Source organism: Thunnus albacares, chromosome 21, assembly GCF_914725855.1.
Source record: "Thunnus albacares chromosome 21, fThuAlb1.1, whole genome shotgun sequence".
NCBI classification, from domain to species: Eukaryota; Metazoa; Chordata; class Actinopteri; order Scombriformes; family Scombridae; genus Thunnus; species Thunnus albacares.
In genome coordinates, this window is record NC_058126.1 from 250001 (window position 1) to 276500 (window position 26500).

The 26500-nt window shown below is 43.3% G+C and overlaps 1 protein-coding gene across 1 annotated transcript in view; it reads right to left on the reverse strand.

Annotated features, from left to right (window-relative positions):
* Positions 1 to 26500, reverse strand: part of LOC122972563 (piezo-type mechanosensitive ion channel component 2-like) — a 65163-nt gene that overhangs the window by 20013 nt on the left and 18650 nt on the right. The window contains exons 11-45 of the mRNA XM_044339753.1: positions 24801 to 25192; positions 24121 to 24226; positions 23783 to 24030; positions 22422 to 22570; positions 21616 to 21694; positions 21419 to 21513; positions 20076 to 20275; positions 19840 to 19997; positions 19589 to 19765; positions 19380 to 19493; positions 19084 to 19284; positions 18798 to 19002; positions 18450 to 18551; positions 17714 to 17891; positions 17323 to 17409; positions 14631 to 14787; positions 14243 to 14339; positions 13614 to 13779; positions 13440 to 13529; positions 12967 to 13055; positions 12804 to 12866; positions 12612 to 12724; positions 11072 to 11192; positions 10006 to 10074; positions 8826 to 9699; positions 8448 to 8732; positions 8267 to 8368; positions 6994 to 7414; positions 6729 to 6909; positions 5590 to 5689; positions 2986 to 3133; positions 2815 to 2902; positions 2608 to 2734; positions 2181 to 2339; positions 1564 to 1711 (exon numbers count right to left, since the gene is read on the reverse strand). Of these exons, the coding sequence (XP_044195688.1) occupies positions 1564 to 1711; positions 2181 to 2339; positions 2608 to 2734; positions 2815 to 2902; positions 2986 to 3133; positions 5590 to 5689; positions 6729 to 6909; positions 6994 to 7414; positions 8267 to 8368; positions 8448 to 8732; positions 8826 to 9699; positions 10006 to 10074; positions 11072 to 11192; positions 12612 to 12724; positions 12804 to 12866; positions 12967 to 13055; positions 13440 to 13529; positions 13614 to 13779; positions 14243 to 14339; positions 14631 to 14787; positions 17323 to 17409; positions 17714 to 17891; positions 18450 to 18551; positions 18798 to 19002; positions 19084 to 19284; positions 19380 to 19493; positions 19589 to 19765; positions 19840 to 19997; positions 20076 to 20275; positions 21419 to 21513; positions 21616 to 21694; positions 22422 to 22570; positions 23783 to 24030; positions 24121 to 24226; positions 24801 to 25192 (6089 nt within the window). The remainder of the gene's footprint in view (positions 1 to 1563; positions 1712 to 2180; positions 2340 to 2607; positions 2735 to 2814; positions 2903 to 2985; positions 3134 to 5589; positions 5690 to 6728; positions 6910 to 6993; positions 7415 to 8266; positions 8369 to 8447; positions 8733 to 8825; positions 9700 to 10005; positions 10075 to 11071; positions 11193 to 12611; positions 12725 to 12803; positions 12867 to 12966; positions 13056 to 13439; positions 13530 to 13613; positions 13780 to 14242; positions 14340 to 14630; positions 14788 to 17322; positions 17410 to 17713; positions 17892 to 18449; positions 18552 to 18797; positions 19003 to 19083; positions 19285 to 19379; positions 19494 to 19588; positions 19766 to 19839; positions 19998 to 20075; positions 20276 to 21418; positions 21514 to 21615; positions 21695 to 22421; positions 22571 to 23782; positions 24031 to 24120; positions 24227 to 24800; positions 25193 to 26500) is intronic.

A 26500-nucleotide genomic window follows, 5' to 3' on the forward strand; every position in this document is an offset into this window, starting at 1 on the left:
GTAAGGTCATTAGGTTTGATGAAAGCTAATTGATTGTAAAGCAGCAATCGATAGTTGATCTTGAAGAAGGTCTGAAGGCCGAAACGTCATCAGAATGAAAGAGAAATACTTAAAGAGTCAGAGTTCTGCTTCCAGTGACAACCCTCGGTAAGGTAATATTCTGTCAGCACGTCACATTTTCTTTGTAATATTTACATCTGACATGTAGATTTCCAGCTTCATCAGCAATTTGTGAATAATAATAATGACTCATAAAGATGATGGCTGTGTTTTAGTGGCTAATTCTCTAAGTATACCAGTCTAATACCTTCAAAATGCATCAACTGTTCTATTTAAACTTTGTTAAAGGTGCAGTTTGCTGCATCTAAAGGTCTGACTGGATTGTGAAATTTGTTTCAAGCAACACAGAACAAGTGCTGACATCTCTGAGAACATCCTGCACATCCCTGACTGTCCACAGCTGCAACCAAACAGATCCTGTGGTCACTTCCTTCAAGTCTAACCAGGTAAGTGTTGTTCAGGACTGGAGAGATGCCAGCTGCTTGTCTGGGCTCCGTCTGAGAGCGCTGTCATTGATTTGAGTTTTTGTTCACAAGTTCTACCTAAAGTCACGTCCTTCTGATTTAGTTCCTGTCCGGCAGCCTGTTCATATGTGTAACTAGACTCAGGTTCTAGTCTGAACCCTTACATACTGATAAATACATCATCAGTCATTAATAAATGAGTGATTAAGCCATAGAGGAAGTGTATTATACTATTTGTTTATGGATAAAAAACATTCACAATCATACTACATCATTTAGGGTTAAATTTAACCCAGAACACCCATTTACATACAATAAATCATATCAGCTGCACAAAAATAAATAAAATTTGAAATATTTCCATTTGTGTGTGTGCTGGGTCACTTTGGTTAAAGTGTTCATGGTGTTTTTACTGCTCTCATACCGACCAGTATGACCCTGTTAAACCTGCTGTATTGTCTCCCTCTTGTGGTGGTAAATGGTCAGTCAGTGTCAGACTCCCAGTGTCTCTCCAGTGTCTCTCCAGTGTCTCTCCAGTCTCTCTAGTGTCTCTCCAGTGTCTCTCCAGTGTCTCTCCAGTGTCTCCAGTGTCTGTGATATTGTGTAATGATAATTGGACCCCGTGTAATGCTTCTTCTGTGGTGTTTTTATTTTATTTTTATTGCTTGTGCTTCAGTTGTTTTACATTTTAATAGTAATTGTAGTGAATTTCTACATATGTCTCACATGACTGAAATAAATGCCATATGAGTTAAATGTTTAGTGATGATTACCATTTTAATAGTGAATAATTGTTAATCTTTCTTTCCTTACAGCACAGACAGTTTACACTGTCACTTTATATTTGACATGATTGTTGAGAAATATGCTGCACACAAACACGGCTGCGTCCGTAAGGGAATAATCTAATTTAATTTAATTTAATTTAATTTAATTTAATTTAATTTAATTTAATCTAATTTAATTTAATTTAATCTAATTTAATTTAAATTAATTGAATTGAAATGAATTGAATTGAATTGAATCTAATGAGACTGACCTTCTCAGACTCCCTCCAGCACTTTAAGACGAAGCTGTGAGCGTAAACATCCTCCACACAGATCCAGGAGGACAGAGACAACGTTGTGTCCGTCCAAACCCAGTCCATCACCGCCCGCAGCTCCGTCAGGAAGGGCACCAGCCGGAAGCTACAGGCAGGCAGACAGGTGGAGAGGGAGACAGCTACAGCGTTACCATGGTAACAACATGTATGTGGACAGTCAGGGAACATCATGTTAAAATGTTTAATTCATAACAGAGTCCAGTACATCAGCTGCCTCCAGTCTTTATGCTAAATGAGGCTAACAGACTCAACCCTGGAACAGGTTCAGGAGGTTGTAGCTTTATGCTAAGCTAGGCTAACAGACTCAACCCTGGAAAGAGGTCAGGTAATTGTAGCTTTATGCTAAGCTAGGCTAATAGTCTCACCCCTGGAACAGGAACAGGTTCAGGTAGTTGTAGCTTTATGCTAAGCTAGGCTATTAGTCTCACCCCTGGAACAGGAACAGGTTCAGGTAGTTGTAGCTTTATGCTAAGCTAGGCTAATAGTCTCACCCTTGGAACAGGAACAGGTTCAGGTAGTTGTAGCTTTATGCTAAGCTAGGCTAATAGTCTCACCCTTGGAACAGGAACAGGTTCAGGTAGTTGTAGCTCTTTGTCAAGAAGTTTCCCAGAACTCGTGTTGGGTAACCAGATCGAATCTGATTGGCCGACAGCCCGAAGTAAACACACTTCACAAAATACCAGAGCTGAGCCACCAGGTTCTGATTGAACCGCCTGGAGACAGGCAGACAGACAGGTAGGCAGACAGACAGGTAGGGAGACAGAGAGATTAAATAATGAATATATGGATTTTTGAACACATATTAAAACATGTTAATATGTAGCAGAAATATTTGTTGTGTACATTCATAACAATATGTATTTCATCTTATAATGTTTGAACATGCTGTGCAGTCTATATATATATATATATATATATATATATATATATATATTTTATTTAACATGTATGTATTATATATAGTTTATGAGTAATCATTACCTCTCAGTGACCGTCGGCAGGATGAAGAACATCCAGAAGTGAATCCCCAGAACCAAAATCACCTGAAACACCAACTTCCCCAAAACTGTCTTCCTCAAATACAGAGCCCTGTCTATCACCATGGTACCTGCAGACAGACAGGTGGGCAGTTAGACAGGTGGACAGACAGAAAGGTAGACTGACAGGTAGACAGACACGTAGACATACCAAACTGGATCAGAACCATGACCAGGAAGGCTTCAGGAACTTGGTCCTCTGACAGGGAGGAAGTGATGTCAGCAGCTGCAGAGTGTTTCTGAACAGAAACAAGTCAAAGGCTCAGAGTGAGTGATGTCATGTGATGTCATGTGATGTCATGTGATGTCAATAAAACTTTACCCCAAAGGCCCAGAAGCCAAAGACGATGATGATGAAGTCGACGGTGTCAGCGAGGAACATGAGGACGTACACGTCTGTCACGGCGCTGTACTCTGGTTGGACGAGAGCTCTGAAGAAGTGACAAATAGGACGGTACAGAGACATACACCTGTGGACACGTGAGACAGGTGAGTCAGAGAGAGGACAGGTGAGAGAGGACGGATATGTTAAGGAATTAAATTATCAAAAATAATGTGAATAACAGTATTAGTTAATAGAATAAAATAGAAAATGAAATAAATAAATTAAATAGAAGTAATGAAGTTAGTATTGATACAATGTGACTTTAACAGTGCAAGACAAACATAAACAAAGCAAGTGTTAATCTACTGATAATAAAATAAAGAGATGTTAATAGTAGGGATAATACGAGACAGCCATTAGTCTATAAATAACATAAAACAAAAAGAGAATATGGTAATAATCTGTGGTTGTCTCTTTTGTTGTGGCAGGAAGTGACATGGCTGAAAACATCGGTTCCCTTCTACCTCTTTTTAAAATAAACTACATTTTCTTTGTATGAAGTTGAAACTGACAGAAGTATCTGGGATGAATATAACTGAAACTTTGCTTTTGATTTACAACTTAACATATTATTTAACACAAAATGGCAAAAAATGTTGTTACCATTAATTTAATATTTAGTAGCTCAGCCTTTGGAGGCAATAACTGCAGTCAAGCTCTTTCTGTAACTCTGAATAAGGTTTCTACTCTTCTTCACTGGTAGTTCAGACTCTTCTTCACTGGTAGTTCAGACTCTTCTTCACTGGTAGTTCAGACTCTTCTTCACTGGTAGTTCAGACTCTTCTTCACTGGTAGTTCAGACTCTTCCAGTTCTCTCAGGTTTGATGGCTGATATTCAGCGGGATTCAGATCAGGACTCATAGCAGCCACTTTTTATCAATCTTTCATTGAAAGTTTTTTAACTTTCTCATTTATTTGCTTATTTAATGGGTCGTCTGTGAAGGACAAGAGCCAAAACAGTATTGTTAAGGTCTGCTCCGCAAAGAGACTTGTGCTCCTGCTGAGAGAAACGTGTGGCCTAGAAAGCCAATCTGACCATGTTCTGACATTATAATGCTCCCCTGAGGAGAACAAACCACTGCTCTAAGTCCTTCATTCCTTCTGCTATCAGGATGCTAAATGCCGACAGTAGTCATTTTAAATGAAACAATAACGGGTGTTTTTATACTTGTTTGCTGACACCTGGCTCATCGCGTAAGCCTGCATTTACCTGAGGTGCCAGAGTGTCTTCGCTGCTCGTGGTCCCTGTACCCATGTGCTGATATGATGTCTATATATTTTTCGAATTTAAGGTTTTCAATGGTCCAGGGGTGTTGTTTCTTCCATCAGTTACATGTAAGCCTACTCGCCCCCTTTTGAGTTAGTAGGCTGTTGTTCCTCTCACCGTAGCTCCTGCTAGCTGCTAGCTGCTAGCTACTCTTGTTACACGTTCTTTTGGAAATGTTCTTGTCAGGGGTTCAAGCCTTAAAGGCTGAAACCCTTCCTTGTTTTTATACTGGTTTATTATTATTATTATTATTATTATTATTATATTTTTGCAGATTCCTGTGAGATGGTAATGTGACGATTGACTGGAAGTTGTGCTCAAGTGCTGCCCAAGAAATATGAACCCAGTTGGCCAGGTGGTGGCGTTATAACAATGACCTTTATGTTTTGACCTGTAACTTTTGAACTGTGGGTCTCCCAAACCCATTTTTTTCCTGGATTCTGTGGGTCCAGACGAATCTATCCACATAAGCCACACCCATTTACGCCGAGACAGATTTTCTGCCATTTTGATTTTTTTCGAAAACACATTTATTGAAATCTCCTCCTAAACCGAAGGTCCGATTGATACCAAATTTTCTGTGGATCATTGGACCAAGCTTATCAACAGTTGCATAAAGCTTGTTGGTATCTTGTGTAGTTTTCAAGATATTGACCAGTGAACTTCAAAGGGGAGTGGCTCAGAACATAAATAGACCAAAGTCAACAACTGTTGGACCAATCATCACAAAACTTGCAGGATACGTCCACATACCAACCGGTTTCATTCAAACCGACCACTAGAGGGCACTACAAACGCAAAATAATGGGCGTGGCTTAACACAAATCTGACTATAAATCAGAAATTGTTTCATATCATCATTGAACCACGTGTGTAACCATTTAGAAATCACTCAATAGGGGGCTCCACCAATCCCGAACATGTGCATGGGCCTGGTGCCATAAATCAATGACAGTTTGTCCAAACATCACTACACTTGGTGGACATTTTTAATTAAGCTGTTTAAACTTTCAGCTTCTGTGTTGGCTTGAACCCTGGAATCGCCACTTGTGGCTATATTTTATTCTTGTTTTTCCTCTTGTCCAGTTTAACTCTCCCCTTGATCTTGTCTTTAAGTTGTCCAAATTTTTACCTTGTTCTTCTCGATTTAACACGACACAAATACTTGCAAATCTAGGAACTCATGTACTGCATGTGTCCCCTGTCAGAGAGAGAGGTGTCAGTGCTGCTGGAGAGGATCGCTATCAGGTTTTCACAGGTTAGCGTTAGCATACCTGCTAACAGAGCAATTCTTGGCTCTGATGGAAAGTTGTCGGAGTTTCTGCAGTAGCAGATCCAACCTGCCAAGCTGCTGAGCTCTGGAGCTGACGCTGTCTGAAACACATGAAAAAGAAAACATCAATAACACATTTTTCTGTGTACTAAAATAAAAGTACATAAGTATTATGAGCTTGATGTAGTTAAAGTATTGCAGTAAAAGTACATAAGTATTATGAGCTTGATGTAGTTAAAGTATTGCAGTAAAAGTAGTGGTTTGGTCCCTCTGACTGATATATTATTATATATGACATCATTAGATTATTAATAGTGAAGCATCAGTGTTAGAGCAGCATGTTACTGTTGTAGCTGCTGGAGGTGGAGCTAGTTTACACTACTTTATATACAGTTAGCTAGTTTAGTCCAGTGGTTCCCAACCTAGGGGTCGGGCCCCTCCAAAGGGTCAGCAGATAAATCTGAGGGGTGGTGAGATGATTAATGGGAGAGGAAAGAAGAAAAAACAAAGTTCTGATACACAAATCTGTTTTCAGTTTTTGGACTTTTTCTCTAATCTTTGATTTTTGCTGAAATATTGGATCATTTGAACATTTATTGAAATGAAAGCATGTGAGAAGTTTAGAGGGAAAAATCACTATTTGGTGGAGCTGTTAACAACTCATAGACATGTGAAATGTGACCCCGACTACACACTGCTTTTTGTAAGACGTCAAAAGACAAAAAGGTTGGAAACCACTGGTTTCATCTTTAACAATGTGTTGTATTTTAAAAGCTTGTTATATTATCCATTGTGTCAAATCTTCATCTGAAAAGTAACTAAAGCTGTCAAATAAATGTAGTGGAGTAGAAAGTACAATATTTCCCTCTGACATGTAGAGAGTAGCATCACATGGAAATACTCAAGTAAAGTACAAGTACCTCAAAACTGTGCTTAAATACAGTAGTTGAGTAAATGTACTTGGCGTTCCTAAGGGTGCCATCCAGGGGACATTGTTATTTTTATTCCTATAAATAAGTTATCATATGTGTTCAGTGTAGCGTATACGATGACCATGATTATAAGACCAATCCCCTTTTCCAACAGCTGTTTTTTTAAAAGACATGTTGGATCAGGTCCTCAAGGTGTGTTGGATTCTACCTGCAGGAGAGCGCAGCTGGGTGGAGCTGGAGCGTGTTCGTCTCCGTCCTCGTCGCCGCAGTGTGTTGGTGGGGTCGGCTGGGTCGATGGAGGTGGAACCGTGGGCGGAGTCTGCCTGGTTGTCATGGTGTCTGGGAGTGTCGGTATCTGTTGAATCAGTTTGGTCCCATAGTCCATGGCACTGTGGAGGAGGAGGAGGAGGAGGAAGGTGGAGTAACACAACATACTGTTCACATTCACTGGCAGAATAATTTAGTGTTTTTACCTTGAGTATGGCTCTGTGGTAGAATAAAGCGAGCAGCTGCAGCAGGTCATACAGGACATAGCCTTCCTTCTTCTCCACTCCCAGGATGTTCGGGGGGTGGAACGGTTTGGATCGGTCCACCTCTAGCTTCTGGTTGAACGGGAAGAAACCGAACTGGAAGAAATACTTGATGACTATGGTAACCTGAGGAGACAGACAGACTGAAGGTAAGACCTGCTGACAGATAAGTGTAAACTGAAATAAATGCAGCAGACAGGTGGGAACCTCGGTGTAGATGATGGCAGTCATCCAGAAGGTCTTACTGGGTCGAGGGACGGACAGCGTTGCCCAGAGAAACACCAAGACAGGAAGCACCAATGTGAGACAGCTGGCAGACACCATGTGGTTCAACACGATGACCAGGTAACACACTGTCTCTGACCTGGGGGGGGGGGGGCAGGAGGGCGAGGTCATTATCTGACTCTGAGAATGTTACCTGACTCTGAGAATGTTACCTGACTCTGAGGACGTTACCTGACTCTGAGAACGTTACCTGACTCTGAGGACGTTACCTGACTCTGAGAATGTTACCTGACTCTGAGGACGTTACCTGACTCTGAGAACGTTACCTGACTCTGAGGACGTTACTTGACTCTGAGGATGTTACCTGACTCTGAGAACGTTACCTGACTCTGAGAATGTTACCTGACTCTGAGGACGTTACCTGACTCTGAGAACGTTACCTGACTCTGAGAACGTTACCTGACTCTGAGAACGTTACTTGACTCTGAGGATGTTACCTGACTCTGAGAACGTTACCTGACTCTGAGAATGTTACCTGACTCTGAGGACGTTACCTGACTCTGAGGACGTTACCTGACTCTGAGAACGTTACCTGACTCTGAGAACGTTACCTGACTCTGAGAACGTTACTTGACTCTGAGGATGTTACCTGACTCTGAGAACGTTACCTGACTCTGAGGATGTTACCTGACTCTGAGAACGTTACCTGACTCTGAGAATGTTACCTGACTCTGAGAATGTTACCTGACTCTGAGGACGTTACTTGACTCTGAGGACGTTAACTGACTCTGAGAATGTTACCTGACTCTGAGGACGTTACCTGACTCTGAGAATGTTACCTGACTCTGAGAACGTTACCTGACTCTGAGAATGTTACCTGACTCTGAGGACGTTACTTGACTCTGAGGACGTTACCTGACTCTGAGGACGTTACCTGACTCTGAGGACGTTAACTGACTCTGAGGACGTTAACTGACTCTGAGGACATTACCTGGCTGCAAGGATGTTGTAGAGGGCGTAGCACAGCTGGAGCAGCTGGGGTTGGTTTCCATAGAAATGGTCGGATGCCTCCAACTCCTCGTTGTAGAAAGTCCTGTACCACAAAGAAGCAGAGTGTGAACCATCAGCAGCAGTTTACAGGTGAATGAAGTCTGGGACTCACCTGTCCTCACCTGTTTCTCAGCAGCTCGCTTGCCGTCAGCTCCTGAGTACGAGACGCCAGTGGACAGGAAGTGGAGGTGGACTCAGACAGGAAGTGACTCCCCTCCGTCTGTGTCTGAACCAGCAGCTGCCTCCTGAATCCGGACCCTGCCTCCTCCCCCTGGAGGTCCAGACCCAGAGCGAGGCTGTAGGAGGGAGGGAGGAGCAGGGAACAGGGGGAGGTGGGGGAGGAGGCACCAGTGAAGGTGTTCATCGGTTGTGTGGTGACAGGAAGTTGTTGGATTGATTGTCCGCCGCTGTTTGAACAGACAGAGATACTTGATACCATCCAAAACACAGACAATTAAAATCAATAATCAATCACTAATTATGTTACCTTCAGGACTGACCTGAGAGTACAACTGAGGCTCAGATCCTCTGAAGATGAAGATTCAACCCGCTGCATCCGGGACAGTCTGGGTCGCCATCTTTGGCTGGTTTTAGCCACCAGGCATTCTGGGTAATCTTCAACTTCCACTGCCTGTCCTGGTTCTGGTCCTGGGTCACCTCCTGCTGCTCCTGAAGCTGGCTTAACTCCAGAGGCTGCGTCATCAGGACCAGCTTCTCCTGATACTGGTCCTGGTTCTCTTTGACCTGGGACACCTCCAGCCGGTCTTGGTTCTGTTTGACCCAGATCACCTCCTGCTGGTCCTGGATCTGTTTGACCCCGGTCACCTCCTGCCGGTCCTGGTTCTGTCTGACCCAGGTCACCTCCTGCTGGTGCTGTTTGTGTTACACCTGGACCTCCTACTGATACTGGTTCTGGTTCCTCCTTTGTTGTTGGTCCTCCTGTTTCTTCTTCGTATGTTTCAGGACTTCTTCCCTCCTCTTCTTCTTCCTCCACCCCTCCTTCCTCTGCTGATGTCTGCCCCTCGGCATCATGGGTACTATAGTCCAGGCCTGACTCTCTGGAGGTTTTCAGCATCTGCTCCTGGTAGTAAACGTGGATCGCCTCCCTGGAGGGCACTTTACCCTGAAAAAAACAGACAAACAGCTGATAAATAGGATGTTGTAGTTTAAAACCCTCCCAGCTGTAGGGAACTGTAGTCCTGAGTACCTGTTTAGCCTGCTGGGTCAGCATGCAATGCTCGATGCGGAGGACGGTGGAGATGTCAATGTGTTCCTGACACAAACCTCTGAGCCAGGCAGTCAGAGAGTCCAGCAGAGCTGACAGCAGAACCCAACAGAACCGCAGAGTGTTGGAGAACCGACGCAGCACCGTGTCTGAAACAAACCACATGACCTGAACACCTGAACACATTTCACAGGTTTACAACTGCTGCTAGGTGACAGATTCATTCTCAACACTCATCCTGTTTATGTTCAGCTTTCAACCTTTCAAAGTAACTAAAATACATAATATAAAGAACTAAATCTGCTGTCTGAGAGTTTAATTAATGTTCACAACCTGCAGCTGAAACTCATCATTCATCCTGATGGAAATGTTGGTGCCAAACACGCTCAGAATACAGCGTGAAATAATAACATACAGCAGCAGAAGGTATTAATTATTACAGGAGGGGATCCTACCTGGTTCCTCCTCTCCATCCTCCTCCTCTCCATCCCCCTCCGACTCCTCTGTCACCTCCATAATTCCAGCTGCGGGAAGGAGGAGTCACAGGTAACTGCTGATTCGCTAACACAGATATGCAGATGACACACAACTCTATATCCGACTTGAGACTTCAGTGTCACACAGGTACTTTTAATAAAGACTGATGAAATATGTTTAACATTCTGAGTTGAAGGCAGCTTCTGTAGATTCCTGAAGATGTTTCTCTGAACCCAAAAGCTTCTTCAGTTCTGACAAATGCATCCAGCCTCTGACAGATTGTTCAGATGACTGTTTTGTCTGTATCTGTGTTTCCACTCTATAATGTACTTTGAGCTGCTTTTGTATGGTCAAGTGCTTTATGAATAAACTTGAGCTTTCTTCCTGTTCCAATCGTTTTTTGTTGCTTTCACCTTTAAACTTTAGATATAAACACAAATTATATAAATAACAAAATCATTTAATCAAACTAACACTGAGAACTGTTTGTGTTATTCTGTCAGAGAACTTCAGATATCTCTTTAAAGGATCATTCTGGTGATTTTCTATATTTTTCTTCATGTTTGGATCCAAACCAACAATGAACTGATTTACTAACAAGTATTGTGTGTGTATCCAAAGCCTGACATACCTTATTCATCTGTGCCATGGACCTCTGCTGTTGTCCAAAAACTATTAACTGACTATTACATGTCTATGAGCCACACCGCTGCACTTTTTCTTCTGTTAACATTTATATCATTTTGTGGTTTTGCACTGCTGGTCAGACAAAACATGACATCTGATTTGACTGAAAACGTGATCGCTGTTTAGTCTTTGGAGCTGTTTCCAAACAAACTAACGTGCCCAAACTCTTCATGATGAAGGAACATGTGACCCAGAGCAACAGAGGAATCAGATATATCAGGCTTTGATACACACACAATACTTGTTAGTAGATTGTTGTTGGTTTGCATCCAAACATGAGATTTGTTGACAAAAAGAATAACATAGAAAATCACTGCAGTATCTTCTCCATAACCTCCTCCTCCTCCTCGTCCTCACCTCCTCTCTTCTCCTCTCTCCTGTTCCTTTGTTCGGAGGAGTTCTTCTTCCACAGTTTCTTTTGGTTGCTACGAGCTCTCATTGCTGTTCTGGAGTCAGTGATCCAGGCGTGATAGACAAACTGACAGACAGTGACACACAGCAAAGAACATTTACTCAGAACTGTATTTAAATTTGTAAAGTTTATCACTAAAAATCTCATAGTAGGTTTATGTTTTTTCACTCTTCAGAAAAGCAGCGATTTTATCCCCCTGACTAGTCAATCACTCCTTTACGAATCTGAAATGATTCTCAATGACACACTTGATTTTTTACTGTTATCAAAATGTAGATGATGTTATCACTGAGAAAACAGGAAGCTTGTGTAAAGATGTAGACAGAGCAGCTCTACACTGATCTCTGGTGGCAGTCTGTGATTGGTCTTCAGCTCTCAGCCCTGCCCTGATTGGTTGACATTAAGGAGCATGTGGACTGTACTATGATGTGGCAGTATGGGTGGCAGGGTTAGGCTTAAAAGCCCTGTTTTGACCAAAAGTTCAGGTACTTTGGGGCCAGAGTAATTAATCTCAGGAACTAAACTTGGAACCAAAAGTCCCTGTTGAGGAAGTCCCTGTCTGAGGAACCAGGTAGAGCCTGGAGATTAGACCCATGACCAGTCCCTACAGGGTTTTTGGATTATTGCAGCCGAAAATGCTTGATTTTGAAACGATTTTGCAGCAGCTTTTCTCAAAAGTTGTGATACAATTTGTGATGTTTTATGAGCTCTTTTTGTGGTAAAATTGTGGGAATTCAGAAAAATTGCCAGCAAAGGAAAATAATTTATTTAATTAAACTAGTACCAATGAAGAGTCATGTGTTATCACTTGACGCAGTGACATACCGAAAGTTACCACGACACCAAATGCCACAAATGGTCAAAATCACAGGCGGTCTATTGATTTGGACATTTCATGTGGAAAAGTTGTGGTAATTTAGAAAAATTGCAAACTCTTGCAAATATTGTGGAGATTTCTTGAATTTGCAATAATTATTGCAATCGCAAAATCATAATTACCTGTAGGGACAGCATGAGGAATTATTCACATGGGGAAACAACAATACAGATGTGTCCTGTTGTTCTTTGTATTTCCTGCTGCATGAGTTGGATGTAATGAATAAATGAAAGTTCCTGTACTTTTGGAAAGTAACCCCCCCCCCCCCCCCCACTAGGGACTGTTTGGGGGTAAAACAACCTCCCTGGAGCTTCTTTTAAACCCTGGTTCCTCTGGTGGAAAAGCAGGAGGAGGAACTGAGTTCCCTGGGGAAAGCTCCTGTGGTCCTCCATAGAATGGACTTTTGACTCAGAGTATCTTTATATGCAGACGACTTCTTCCTCTACTTTCCCAATTCACTTATTCAATTTGTAGCTGTCCTGGAGCTTTCAACCATATCATATGTTCTTCTTCAGCAGATTGTTGACAGCCCTGGACTCTGAGGTGAGATATAACCTTCTTCATATTCACACATCAGCAGATGAGCTGCAAGCCGCAGATATTCTCACCTGAAAAGCTGATTTCTGAGGAAGCTCCTCCTCCTTCTCCTCTTCCTCCTTCTTCTCCTCTTCCTCCTCCTCACTGTCTGTCTCAAACAGGTAGTAGTCGCCACTCCTCACCACTGCAGACAGACAGGCGGACAGAAAACATTAAATGAAAGGTGAAAGATGAGTGATGATGTCAGAGGTCATGTGACTCACTGGAGGCGTGGTTCACCCAGGGTCTCCACCACTCCTTCTGCTGCCCCTTCCTGGTTTCTTCACCTATAAATTAAAACATTAATTAAATTCAAAAAGGTAGAATCACACCTCATTTCCTCCCCCCTGTTACCATGGAAACAGACAGGTGTGTTTGTTTACAGACCATCAGTATGGAAGCTGTCCTGGGTCAAACTAAGCAGCTTCTCTTTTCCTCTGCGGAACTTCTGCTGGCGGGATTTAATCCTCTCCATCCTGGAAACAGACAGGAAGTGGTTGAATCACAGCAGAGGTGAGTCCGCCCACACCTGCTCCACACCCGATCCAATGTCATATCAAAAATATAAATATAAAAGACTTGTAGCCCTGCATTGTCTCGAGGCTGTCTAGACTCAAGTTATCACTTGTTGCCATGGTAATGCTGACTGTTACCATGGAAAAATGGCTCTTAGCTCAGAGGTCACTGTGCTGCCTTCTAGTGTGTTGTTTTACTTTACAACTTGCTGTGTAAATAAAATGTATTATTATTATTAAGTAAGAGCCGCGTTTCCATGGTAACAGCCAATGACATCACACGAGGAGGAGAAGAGGAGAACATGTGAGTCGTGGTGAAGAAAGTAAAGAAGTTCAGTGTCTCACTGTCTCTTCAGCAGGTCCATAGACGTCTTCTCCACCTGCAGCCTCGCTCTGACCGCCTTCACTGTGGACGCCTCGAAGAGCTCCGCCCCCCTGACCACAGGACATCATCACATCACATGAGGTGTGTGTGTGTGTGTGTGTATTACGTGTGTATTATGTGTACGGTGTGTGTACCTGGAGGCCAGCAGCTGTGTATTCTGCAGGTCCAGAACCACATACAGGAAGTAGTGACTCCTGAACACTCTCCTCTGCAGCAGCAGGAAACAGAAACAGACGCCGTCCCAGATGATTCCCGCCTCATCACTCGGCAACTCGCATTGTTTACTGCTCTGCTGTTCAGCTGAACACAACGTGTAAACAACAAATACACACTGTTTACTGCTCTGCTTGTTTTGACTTGGATTCGTCTTGGTTTCGAGTTTTTTCTAAGACTCGTCTAAATTTTGGTGTTTGGACTCAGAATTGGTCTTAATTTAATCTCACTGACTCGTCTCAGTCTTGAGTCATTGAGTCAACACGTCTGATGGGTGTTTTGACTCAGACTCTTCTTGCTCTCAAGTTCATTTTCACTAATATTGATCTCATTCTCCATCTTGACTATGACTCATCACAGACTTGATGTTTTGACTGAAGATTGGTCTCAGTCCAGTTTCTCAGTCTCCAGTCTATCGTGACCTAAACTGGTCTCATTCGTAAGCCTGTTTTGACTCAAACTCATCTCTGATCCATATAAACTATAAATACAGTTTGTCCTAATTGTGATATGAAGCTATAATTAACAGACAGGCGGACAGTTTACTTACGTTTTGTGTATCCTTTTATGGTGCAGGCCAGACTGAAGAGCTGAATGAGCCAACAGTGATTCAACACCAATGACTTAATGAAACCACAGGCCAGGATCTGACAGACAGGTGGAGAGAGACAGACAGACTGATGAGGTTTATGTCTTTATGTCCTGTCTGTCCACACTGCTAAAATCATTTCTGATTCTCAATTTACAACTCAGACAAGTTCGCAACACCTGAAGTTAATTGGCTAAAAATTATTTCGTTAAATAATAATAATAATAATTAATAATTATATTTTTTAGGGGTGCTGAGATGAAAAGAGTCTAAATTTGGCTTTCAAACTTCCTCATACAGACTCTGAACTTGGACACACTGGTTTCCAGTATTTATGATTTAAACATACCGACAGAATATTCTTCATGGTGATGACAAACACATTGTAGCCAATCAGACAGTCCCAGTACACCAGGATAGATTTAACTGGTTTCAGCAGCAGGTCTCCGCCCACCAACAGGAAGTAGAAACAGGCCACCAGGTAACCCATACAGAAGATACTGATCCTGGAACAGGAAGTAGAAACACAAGATACTGATCCTGGAACAGGAAGTAGAAACACAAGATACTGATCCTGGAACAGGAAGTTGTTTTAAACATTAATTGTGGGATTTAATCTGGATTAATCAGAATGTTTCTATGGAGATTAGAATCTGGATTTGAAGTTTTACAAATCATTTTTCAATAATAAGTATGAAAACATTAATACGTATCAATAATAATAATCATAACAGCGATATGCTGCTGACGAGCACGAAGGCCGGACTGTGAACGTGTTTTAGAATCTGAAACATTTTTTTTGTATTTCAAGTTTAAATCAGAAATTCCAAATCTGAGGTTATAATCTCTCTTATTTAGGTTTACCCCGAATTATTTAGTTTCAACATTTTTCTTTAGTTTTCTCTAATTTTCACTTTTATCAAAAAGTTTTTGATCGACTTATTCATTTCATATCGTTACCTACAACAAAAAGCTGTTGTAGGTAATGAGGATAATTTAAATAAACGCATTTAAAGAAGAGTTGCGGTCAATGAATGTGTCTTCTTATTCATTCTTGACTGGAGGCCATTTAAACACACAATATGTAATTTCTGCTGCTCGATCAAAACAATAACAAAAGACGGAGTGTGATGGCGGCGAATTATCCGCAGAGGTCTTAAAACAGGGAAAAACATTGAATAAAGCAGTTTCACATTAAAAATGAGTGTTTCTCTGACGGGGCTGTTAGCTGAGCTGATGCTAACGTTTGCCCAGCTTGTTTCTCTGATAACTGAAGATCTAGTGTCCGACTAAAATCCTTCATCTGGTTAAAATATATAGTTAAAAACGACTGATCTAAAAAGTTGATCATAAAAATGTGACTTCAAACCGATAAAAGTCAATTTATAACCGTTTCTATCAAACAACCACAGCACCAACGTATTATCTAGTGTGCATAAACTCTTTGGCAGACACCGTTGTGGCCACAACACCAATGTATTATCTTGTAGGTGTACACTGTGGACAAACACAGCGCCGCCGTATGCATCTGGTGTGTGTTTACTCTTTGGTAGAGGAGGTATGACGCCATCGACAGGCGACCAAATGAAACGGATTGTTACCGTGATTAAAATTACAGATTTCTCTGAGTTTGTTGGAAACATCTGAGATAATGTAAGTACACAACTAAACAAAATATATGACATAGGTCTAGTTGTTTTTAGACATTTTAATGCAGAATAGTTACATATTATAGCTTTAAGTGAATTCATATTATAAAAGGATGAATACTAAAGGAACACATGAGAGGAAATCTACAGAGATTATTGTGTGCTGTACTAAGGGGAAGAATTCTGGATGCAGTTTGATAAACGACACTGGTATAGGTAAGAAACGGTAATGTAAGTTTCTTTCAGAAACTAAGTGTAAAAGAGTTTCTAGATAGAAACTAGCACATTTCCTCAGCCAGCTTCAATATATCCTTTTCATTCATCTCAATTCAAGTCCACATTACAAATAACAATCATTAATGAAAATACAGAAAGGAAGTGGACCTGTTAGACTTACTCAATTTAAGGACAACACATTGATTTCTATTATGTAAATAAGAGTTAAACCATAATAATGCATTTTGAGATAGACCGACTGCATAAAGCAGGTAGTGATCAACCAAATCAAAAGTCTTCATGAGATCAATAAAAAAGAACCCCTGTAAGATTACATTAGTGGGTTTTAAGAGAGCAGTAGTTGTTGATTGATTAGGTCTAACTCTGGATTAAAACACTGTGATAACTTAATAAAGATTAGATTTCAAATACTTCAGCAACAGAATAGATGATCAATATAGGTATATAATTATTTGGATCAAGTCACGACCTTAGTAAAGTGGAGTAATGTGTGAATATAACTCACAGGTAGACATGTTAAACAAGTCAGTACATGAGAATGCGAGAGGCTAATTTAATATATCTGGATTCAATCCCATCAAGTCCTGCACCACCACTCAGACGTGGTTGTTTGATAGCATTCAGAACTTCTGTAGGTGTTATTTCCATAAAGGAGAAGGTGCTGTGACAAGATGAAATATTATTGAAACTATCAGTGTAGGAAGAGTCAGGTATTAAATCAGCAATAGATAGAGTCATGAGCTATTGTATTGACATCTCTTATTTGATTAATAGGACATTTATCTTAAGTTTTTATTAGGTTTTTTTTACTGTTCCAGAATTGTTTGGAATTTTTAAAATAATTGCAATTAAAGACATTCTTTATAGGCTAATAATTACATTTAGCATTGCAGGTCATGGTCTAGGAGATATTTCTTAGTTACCCGAGCTTCATCCCTCTGCCTGACCTGTAAGTTCTGCATTAATCCAGGGTCGGAGTCTGTCTGTCTATGACCTGAACCCAGACGGCATCCTGAACATTGGGTATTAATTGATACCTTTCCCATTTAATAGAGATTAGATCATTAATAAATTGTTCTGTATTCCCATATGTTGACATTCACAGAGTTGAAATTCAACTCAAAGTCTGACTGGTCTGTGGCTCCGCCCACTCACCTGGTCGTCCCAGTGATGAAGATGATGGTGAGGACGAACCAGAACATGTAGCTGAAGATTATCACCTTCATCATGTCCAGGTAAGACCTGCAGACACAGAGACAGACAGGTGGTCAGAGAGAGAGACAGGTGGTCAGAGAGAGAGACAGGTGGTCAGAGAGAGAGACAGGTGTTCAGAGAGAGAGACAGGTGGTCAGAGAGACAGACAGGTGTTCAGAGAGACGGACAGGTGGTCAGAGAGACAGACAGGTGTTCAGAGAGAGGGACAGGTGTTCAGAGAGACAGGCAGGTGTTCAGAGAGACAGACAGGTGGTCAGGGAGACAGACAGGTGGTCAGGGAGACAGACAGGTGGTCAGAGAGACAGACAGGTGTTCAGTGGGAGGGGTTTACCTGCTGAGCAGGAAGTCAGGGACCGTGTTGAGATGGAGGCTTGTGGTTGGATCACAGATCTGTCCGTCGTCTCCCTGCAGCTCGCTGTTGTCTCCTGCAAGCTGCTGAACATCCGGCTGCAACTCATCCTCGAACACCTGCAGCTGCAGCGACGCTCCGAGCAGCAGCAGGAAGTCATCTGCAGGTAATAATAATAAAAATAATAACTTTATTTGTATGGAACCTTTCATACAAAAAAATGTAGCTCAAAGTGCTTTACAGCAAAATTACAGGCACAAAGTCAATCAAGAAAGACATAAAAGTCATAAAATGCCCATAAAAACATATAAATGTACATAAAAGGGAAAATAAAACATTTTGATAAAAGATCAAATAAAGTAAAAATAGAATATATAATAAAATTAAATAATAAACAACAATAAACAAAGTTAAAATATGGAATACAAAGAATGTATAAAGTCAAGTAAAATTCAACATTTTATAAGAAGTGCAGTCGTGTTTAAGTGTGAAGCAGACTGAGACAAAAGCCAGTTAAAGGCTAAGAAACACGTTTTTAGCTTTATTTTGAAAATATCTAGCGAGCTGCTTCCCTGATATCTATCAGTAAATAGTTAACAAAGGGTCAGAGGTCAGAGGTCAGGGGTCAGACATTACAGTTTCACATTTTATAAAAACTTGTGTCTCCTGTCTTTGATGTCTCAGAGGGGAAGACTCATGGTGATGATGATGATCTTACACAGGAGGAAGAGCGGGTTTGGGGGAGTCAGGTGATCAGGGAGGAAGAGCCATTTCACCACGTTGGAGTCCATGTTGAAGGACGGAGGTCTCCAGGGATAATCTGAAAATATGAAACAGATCATGTTATCAATCAGTCAATAAATTAATCAAAAAATACATAAATAAATAAATCAATACATAAATCTGCTTCTGCAAACGTTTCAGATCAAAGTTATATATTTCATCCCAAAGATGGAAATCAGTTTCATTCCACCTGACAGCAGGAGGTCGTACCTGCACAGGTAGAAGCAGGTCTTACCTGCACAGGTAGAGGGGGGTTGTACCTGTGCAGGTAAGGGGGTTGTACCTGTGCAGGTAGAAGGAGGGAGTCCGATGCACAGCAGGTACTGGAAACACAGCAGCCCGGACAAGAAGTAGCAGTACTTCGGCCACGCTAAGGAGATGCGCTTCCTGCTTCGCTGTAACAGGATGGTGATGAGGCCAAAGGCGTGGCCTACAGCAAACAGATCCATCCGCTGACCAATCACATTAACAGCCAACAGGAAGCAGGTCTGAAGAGCAGAGAGGAGGAACGTGGGTAACCTTTAACAGGAATTGAGGAAGTTGTTGCTAAGAGAACGTGCCGGTCTCACCTCCAGTCCGAACTTGTAGAAGAAGTAGTTCAGAAAGTACTTGGTGCAGCTCAGCACGCTGTCATCAAGGTGACGTCTGGTGATGTCATGGAACAGCGTTCGGGTGGGGGGCAGGACTTTGTTGTGGCGAAGACGGTAGAGCTCCTGGTGTCTATAAATGGTCACCTCGAAGGCTAACAGCGCCAACATCATCAGGTTATACTGTAGAGACAGATTAGTAGGTTGTGATGTTAGAAAGTTCTGATGTCAGCAGGTTTTGTAACGTCAGTAGGTTGTGTTATGATGTCACTCCTCACCCTCAGGTAGTCAAGCAGATTTCCGTCAGACTTGCGAAGCCCCACCCACTGGGCAGGGTCAACTGGACCAGAATACAAAAGAGAGCCAGACAGGTCGGTGCTGGAGTTACCTGGCTGCAGAAGGACAGGTTAGAGAAACAGACAGGTCAGACAGACAGAATGACAGGTCAGACTGTGTGATTGACCACATAGACAGGTCACACAGTTACCATGGTGCAGTTGACAGAATATCTGATTGGCTGGACGACGTTCAGCTGGTACAGCATCTTACAGACGGTCACTACACAGGTCCAAACTGTGCAGACTCCTGACAGCAGGCGGCGCCATGCCCTGCAGGGCAGAGCAACGCCCACACACGCCACGAACAGCAGGTTAAACACACACACCTGGAGAAACAGACAGGTCAGAGAGACAGACAGGCAGTATATCAGAAAGGAAACACAGCTCAGAGACCTCTGACCTCTTTCACAGAGACCCAGATGATGTAGGAGGAGACAATCTTGACAATGTGTAGTTCCAGGAGCCACCAGAGGAGGCACTGCAGGCGCTGTAGGGAGAGCAGGAGGCGCAGGAACAGCACAGACAGACGGTCCACCACCAACCTCCAAGAACCCAGCACTGAGGACGGGACACCAGCAATCTGTTTACTGTTTCCAACTCTTCTCATCTCTCACAAGTGTGCTGCAGTGTGTTTACCTGTTATAGGGTCAGACAGGGTTTCCCTGTCAAACATACAGGGGTACTCCTCCTCCTCATCTGCATGTTCTTCCTTTCTCCACTTCTCCCCGGTCTCCTGCTCTTTCCTTCTCTGTCCTTCCCTCTTCTCCTCCTCCAGGAGGAGCTGCGGAGCTCCACCCACTGACAAGTCGACCAGGCTGCCCTCAGAGTGGACCAACCTGCAGAGAGAGAGAGACAGGTTTGCACAGGTGAGGAGAGGGACTGATTGCAGAGATCGAAGGACTAGTTGCAGAGGTAGACGGACTAGTTACAGAAGCAGAGGGACTTGTTGCAGAAGTAGAGGGACTAGTTACAGAGGTAGAGGGACTAGTTACAGAGGTAGAGGGACTAGTTACAGGGGTAGACGGACTCATTACAGAGGCAGAGGGACTAGTTACAGGGGTAGAGGGACTCATTACAGAGGCAGAGGGACTAGTTGCTGAGGTGGAGGGACTAGTTACAGAGGTATAGGGACTAGTTGCAGAAGTAGTGGGACTAGTTACAGGGGTAGAGGGACTCATTACAGAGGCAGAGGGACTAGTTGCTGAGGTGGAGGGACTAGTTACAGAGGTATAGGGACTAGTTGCAGAAGTAGTGGGACTAGTTACAGGGGTAGAGGGACTCATTACAGAGGTAGAGGGACTCATTACAGGGGTAGAGGGACTCATTACAGAGATAGAGGGACTCATTACAGAGGCAGAGGGACTAGTTACAGGCGTAGAGGGACTCATTACAGAGGTAGAGGGACTAGTTACAGAGGTAGAGGGACTCATTACAGAGGCAGAGGGACTAGTTACAGGCGTAGAGGGACTCATTACAGAGGTAGAGGGACTAGTTACAGAGGTAGAGGGACTAGTTACAGAGGTAGAGGGACTCATTACAGAGGTAGAGGGACTAGTTACAGAGGTAGAGGGACTAGTTACAGAGGTAGAGGGACTCATTACAGAGGCAGAGGGACTAGTTGCAGAAGTAGAGGGACTCATTACAGAGGTAGAGGGACTAGTTACAGAGGTAGAGGGACTCATTACAGAGGTAGAGGGACTAGTTACAGAGGTAGAGGGACTCATTACAGAGGTAGAGGGACTAGTTACAGAGGTAGAGGGACTCATTACAGAGGTAGAGGGACTAGTTACAGAGGTAGAGGGACTCATTACAGAGGCAGAGGGACTAGTTGCAGAAGTAGAGGGACTAGTTACAGGGGTAGAGGGACTCATTTCAGAGGTGGAGGGACTAATTTCAGGGGTAGAGGGACTCATTACAGAGGTAGAAGGACTAGTTGCAGAAGTAGAGGGACTACCCGTCTACAGGTGTGCGTTTGTTACCTGGTGATGGTGCTGTTATGTGTGTCCACCACAGTTTGCAGGTCAGTCAGTTGAAGGAACGGCTCGTGGAAGTAATGGAGGTGAATGATACAAACCTGCAGAATGACGAAAACAGTTTTCTGTTACCGCAGCAACATGACGAGACACAAACTGTTTAGAAAAAAAGAGATGATGACACATCCAGCTGACAGACTGACCAGTAGGAATGCAGCAGGGATGAAGATCCTGGTGAAGAGGACAGGAACCGAGAACTTCTCCAAACCAAGATCCTCCAACCTGCAGAGACAAACACATGACAACTGAGGCGTGTCAAACCTGTGTGAACCTGTGTGTACCCGTGTGAACCTGTGTGTACCAGTGTGTACCAGTTTGTACCCGTGTGAACCTGTGTGTACCTGTGTGTACCTGTGTGTACCTGTGTGTACCCGTGTGTGCCTGTGTGTACCAGTGTGTACCAGTTTGTACCCGTGTGTACCTATGTGAACCTGTGTGTACCCGTGTGAACCTGTGTGTACCTGTGTGAAACAGTGTGTACCAGTGTGAACCTGTGTGAACCTGTGTGAACCCGTGTGAACCAGTGTGTACCAGTGTGAACCTGTGTGAACCTGTGTGTACCCGTGTGAACCTGTGTGTACCTGTGTGAACCCGTGTGAACCTGTGTGTACCTGTGTGTACCTGTGTGTACCCGTGTGAACCTGTGTGTACCTGTGTGTACCTGTGTGTACCCGTGTGAACCTGTGTGTACCTGTGTGAACCCGTGTGAACCTGTGTGTACCTGTGTGTACCAGTGTGTACCAGTTTGTACCCGTGTGTACCTGTATGAACCTGTGTGTACCCATGTGTACCTGTGTGTACCTGTGTGTACCTGTATGAAGCTGTGTGTACCTGTGTGAACCTGTGTGTACCAGTGTACCTGTGTGTACCTGTGTGTACCTGTGTGAACCTGTGTGTACCTGTATGAAGCTGTGTGTACCCGTGTGTACCTGTGTGAACCTGTGTGTACCTGTGTGTGCTGAGTCCAGTGTAGTAGCTCCAGGTGTGCAGGGATGAGGGAAACTGGAAGGTGTAGACCAGGATGAGAACGAGCATGGAGTAAACCACCACGGCTACCCAGAAACCCCGCAGCAAGGCGCGCCACCTCTCGTAGTTCAACTAAAGAGAGACCGACATATAAAGAGAGAGCACAGCCAACATTCAAGCACAGGATTGGACGATGAGGTTCGAGGTCTGTCAAGTCACAGCTGACGAGTTTCAAACTCCAAACTAAGTCTGACCTCGTGCTTGCAGTACCAGCAGTACATGTGGTATTAGTACTTGCATATTAGCCATGCAGCAGAGGAGCATGAACTACTAGTAGTAGTAGTAGTAGTAGTAGTAATAGTACTTGCAGTATTACCTGGTACAGAACCATGCAGCAGAGGAACATGTAGTAGTAGTAGTGGTAGTAGTAGTACTTGCAGTATTACCTGGTACAGAGCCATGCAGCAGAGGAACATGTAGTAGTAGTAATAGTACTTGCAGTATTACCTGGTACAGAGCCATGCAGCAGAGGAACATGTAGTAGTAGTAGTAGTGGTAGTAGTAGTACTTGCAGTATTACCTGGTACAGAGCCATGCAGCAGAGGAACATGTAGTAGTAGTAGTAGTGGTAGTAGTAGTACTTGCAGTATTACCTTGTACAGAGCCACACAGCAGAGGAACATGTAGTAGTAGTAGTAGTAGTAGTAATAGTACTTGCAGTATTACCTGGTACAGAGCCATGCAGCAGAGGAACATGTAGTAGTAGTAGTAATAGTACTTGCAGTATTACCTGGTACAGAGCCATGCAGCAGAGGAACATGTAGTAGTAGTAGTAGTAGTAATAGTACTTGCAGTATTACCTGGTACAGAGCCATGCAGCAGAGGAACATGTAGTAGTGGTAGTAGTAGTACTTGCAGTATTACCTGGTACAGAGCCATGCAGCAGAGGAACATGTAGTAGTAGTAGTAGTGGTAGTAGTAGTACTTGCAGTATTACCTGGTACAGAGCCACACAGCAGAGGAACATGTAGTAGTAGTAGTAGTAGTAGTAATAGTACTTGCAGTATTACCTGGTACAGAGCCATGCAGCAGAGGAACATGTAGTAGTAGTAGTAATAGTACTTGCAGTATTACCTGGTACAGAGCCATGCAGCAGAGGAACATGTAGTAGTGGTAGTAGTAGTACTTGCAGTATTACCTGGTACAGAGCCATGCAGCAGAGGAACATGTAGTAGTAGTAGTAGTGGTAGTAGTAGTACTTGCAGTATTACCTGGTACAGAGCCATGCAGCAGAGGAACATGTAGTAGTAGTAGTAGTGGTAGTAGTAGTACTTGCAGTATTACCTGGTACAGAGCCACACAGCAGAGGAACATCACCATGTAAATGACTTTGTAGAGGACAATTTTTCCCTCAAAACTGACGAAGAAGAACATTGTTCCACAGACGTAGATCCAGTACTTGACAAACATCCTGGTAACCACAGCAACCAGCGTCTCCATCTGAACACCTCCTCCTCCCAGGAGCAGCACTTCCTCATATGACACCTCCTCCTTCTTCTCCTTCTGCAGCTCCTGCTGCTCCATCTGCTCCTCTGAAGCACACAATCAGACAGACAGTGACTCATCAGACAGACAGGTGACCTGTGAGACGGACAGATGACTCGTCAGACAGACAGTCTTACCTTCAATGAGGACAGTGATGGTAGAGAGCTGTCTGTCTTTCTGCCTGTCTCTCTTCTCAGTCAGTGTCTGACGCAGCAACAGCCAGAACGTCAACAGGCACACCAACTGCAACAATATGATCCAGTAATCAGATTACCTCTTCTCATAATTAGATTAAATATTCTCTTAATCAGATTCCACATTCTCATAATCAGATTAAACATTTTTATAATCTGATTAAATATTCTTATAATCAGATTACATATTCTCATGATCAGACTAAATATTGTTATGATTAGATTACATATTCTCATAATCAGATTAAATACTATTAGTACTATAAGTAGTATTAGTAGTCATACTAGTAGTAGCAGTAGTAAGAGTACTCATAGTATTAGTATTAGTAGTACTAGTAGTAGTGGGAGTAATAGGAATACTAATATTACTACTAATAATACTCATATTATTAGTAGTAATACCAATTATTATAAGTAGTAGTAGTAGCAGTGCTGGTACTAGTAGTATCAGTAGTAATACTGGTACTAGTAGTATCAGTAGTAGTAGTACTAGTAGTAATGGGAGTAATAGTAGTAGTACTTATATTATTAGTAATAATACCAATTAATATAAGTAGTAGTAGTAGTACTGGTACTAGTAGTATCAGTAGTAGTAGTACTAGTAGTACTATTAGAAGTAGTACCTTGGAGGCCAGCTCTCTGCAGGGGTCATCTTTTTTTGGGAACAGGCCAGGAACTTCCTGGATGGCGGGGAAACTGTAGACATACTGCAGGATGACCAGCAAGTTGCCATAAGCGACCAGCCACGGTGATGACATCAGCGTGTAGCGGCGACGCTCACGCATCATCCAGAGGACACATGACCACAGCAGCAGCACACACGTCAGCCAGGACACGTATGTGATGGACCACGCCATCATGGAGACCAGAGCGCAGATGTAGCTCTGTTTGAGGAGGAAGCTGAATGCCATGGAGGCAGCGTCCTCCCTCCCCACCTGCTCCTCCTCCTCCTGCAGCTCCATCTCCTCCTCCCATCCGTCACCGTCTCCTTCGAAGACGCATGTCTCCAGCGTGTCTGCAGTATCACACAGAGTTTTCTCATTTAAAATATTTCTTAAATCAATCTTCAATGTCACTGAACACAGAAACTCTCCTGGATAATTAGATGATCCTACAGGTTTATATTCTTTACCTTGAGCCTTAGCTGCTGTTGCTATGGTGAAGAAGCCATTCAGAGGTGTTGTAGGAGAATAAATCTACATTTATTCATATAAAATTCTCATTTGGGCACCACGTCCTTGAAGGGTAAGCTTTAACGTGTGGAGGAAACATTAATCCCTGAATTCAGTTCTCAATTTGATCAATTAATCAGCCTCATAACCATAAGTTCTTTTCAAAACAGTGACCTCTGTCTACTGCTCTCCCAAAGAAACAACAATGACTTCTTAGGACAGATGAAGACATTTCTTAATAGCTAACAGTTAAGAGTCTTTGCTGTTGGCTTAATTCCAGGCGTTGTGACAGCCGGTCGTTTTGGCTGTACTGCTTTCGGCAAGCAGGCCAAGAGTTTAGGTGTCGCTGTCTTCTTCAAAGCACATCTTAATGGAAAAATTAAGTATTAGCTCATGAGTTACTGGAGGCCAGCTCAAAGGAAAGATCCTCTGAGGTTGTTTTTATAAGTTTGGACAAGACAGGCAGAGTTCTGGGTGTGTTTTAAACATTTTTGCATGTTTTGACTTTTGAGGTGTGGCTGATACTTTTGATTTAAGAGTGGCAAATTACTTTTCTACACTGGGGAATTAAGTTCATGTGCTTGCAGCATGAGACTATTGCGGATCTGCAACGAGCAACACGCTGTGGTCAGGGAGCAACACGCTGTGGTCAGGGAGCAACACGCTGTGGCTGGGGAGCAACAGGCTGTGGTCAGGGAGCAACACGCTGTGGTCAGGGAGCAACACGCTGTGGCTGGGGAGCAACAGGCTGTGGTCAGGGAGCAACACGCTGTGGCTGGGGAGCAACAGGCTGTGGTCGGGGAGCAACAGGCTGTGGTCAGGGAGCAACACGCTGTGGCTGGGGAGCAACACGCTGTGGTCAGGGAGCAACACGCTGTGGTCAGGGAGCAACACGCTGTGGCTGGGGAGCAACACGCTGTGGTCAGGGAGCAACAGGCTGTGGTCAGGGAGCAACAGGCTGTGGTCAGGGAGCAACAGGCTGTGGTCGGGGAGCAACACGCTGTGGTCGGGGAGCAACAGGCTGTGGTCGGGGAGCAACAGGCTGTGGTCGGGGAGCAACAGGCTGTGGTCAGGGAGCAACAGGCTGTGGTCGGGGAGCAACACACTGTGGTCAGGGAGCAACAGGCTGTGGTCGGGGAGCAACAGGCTGT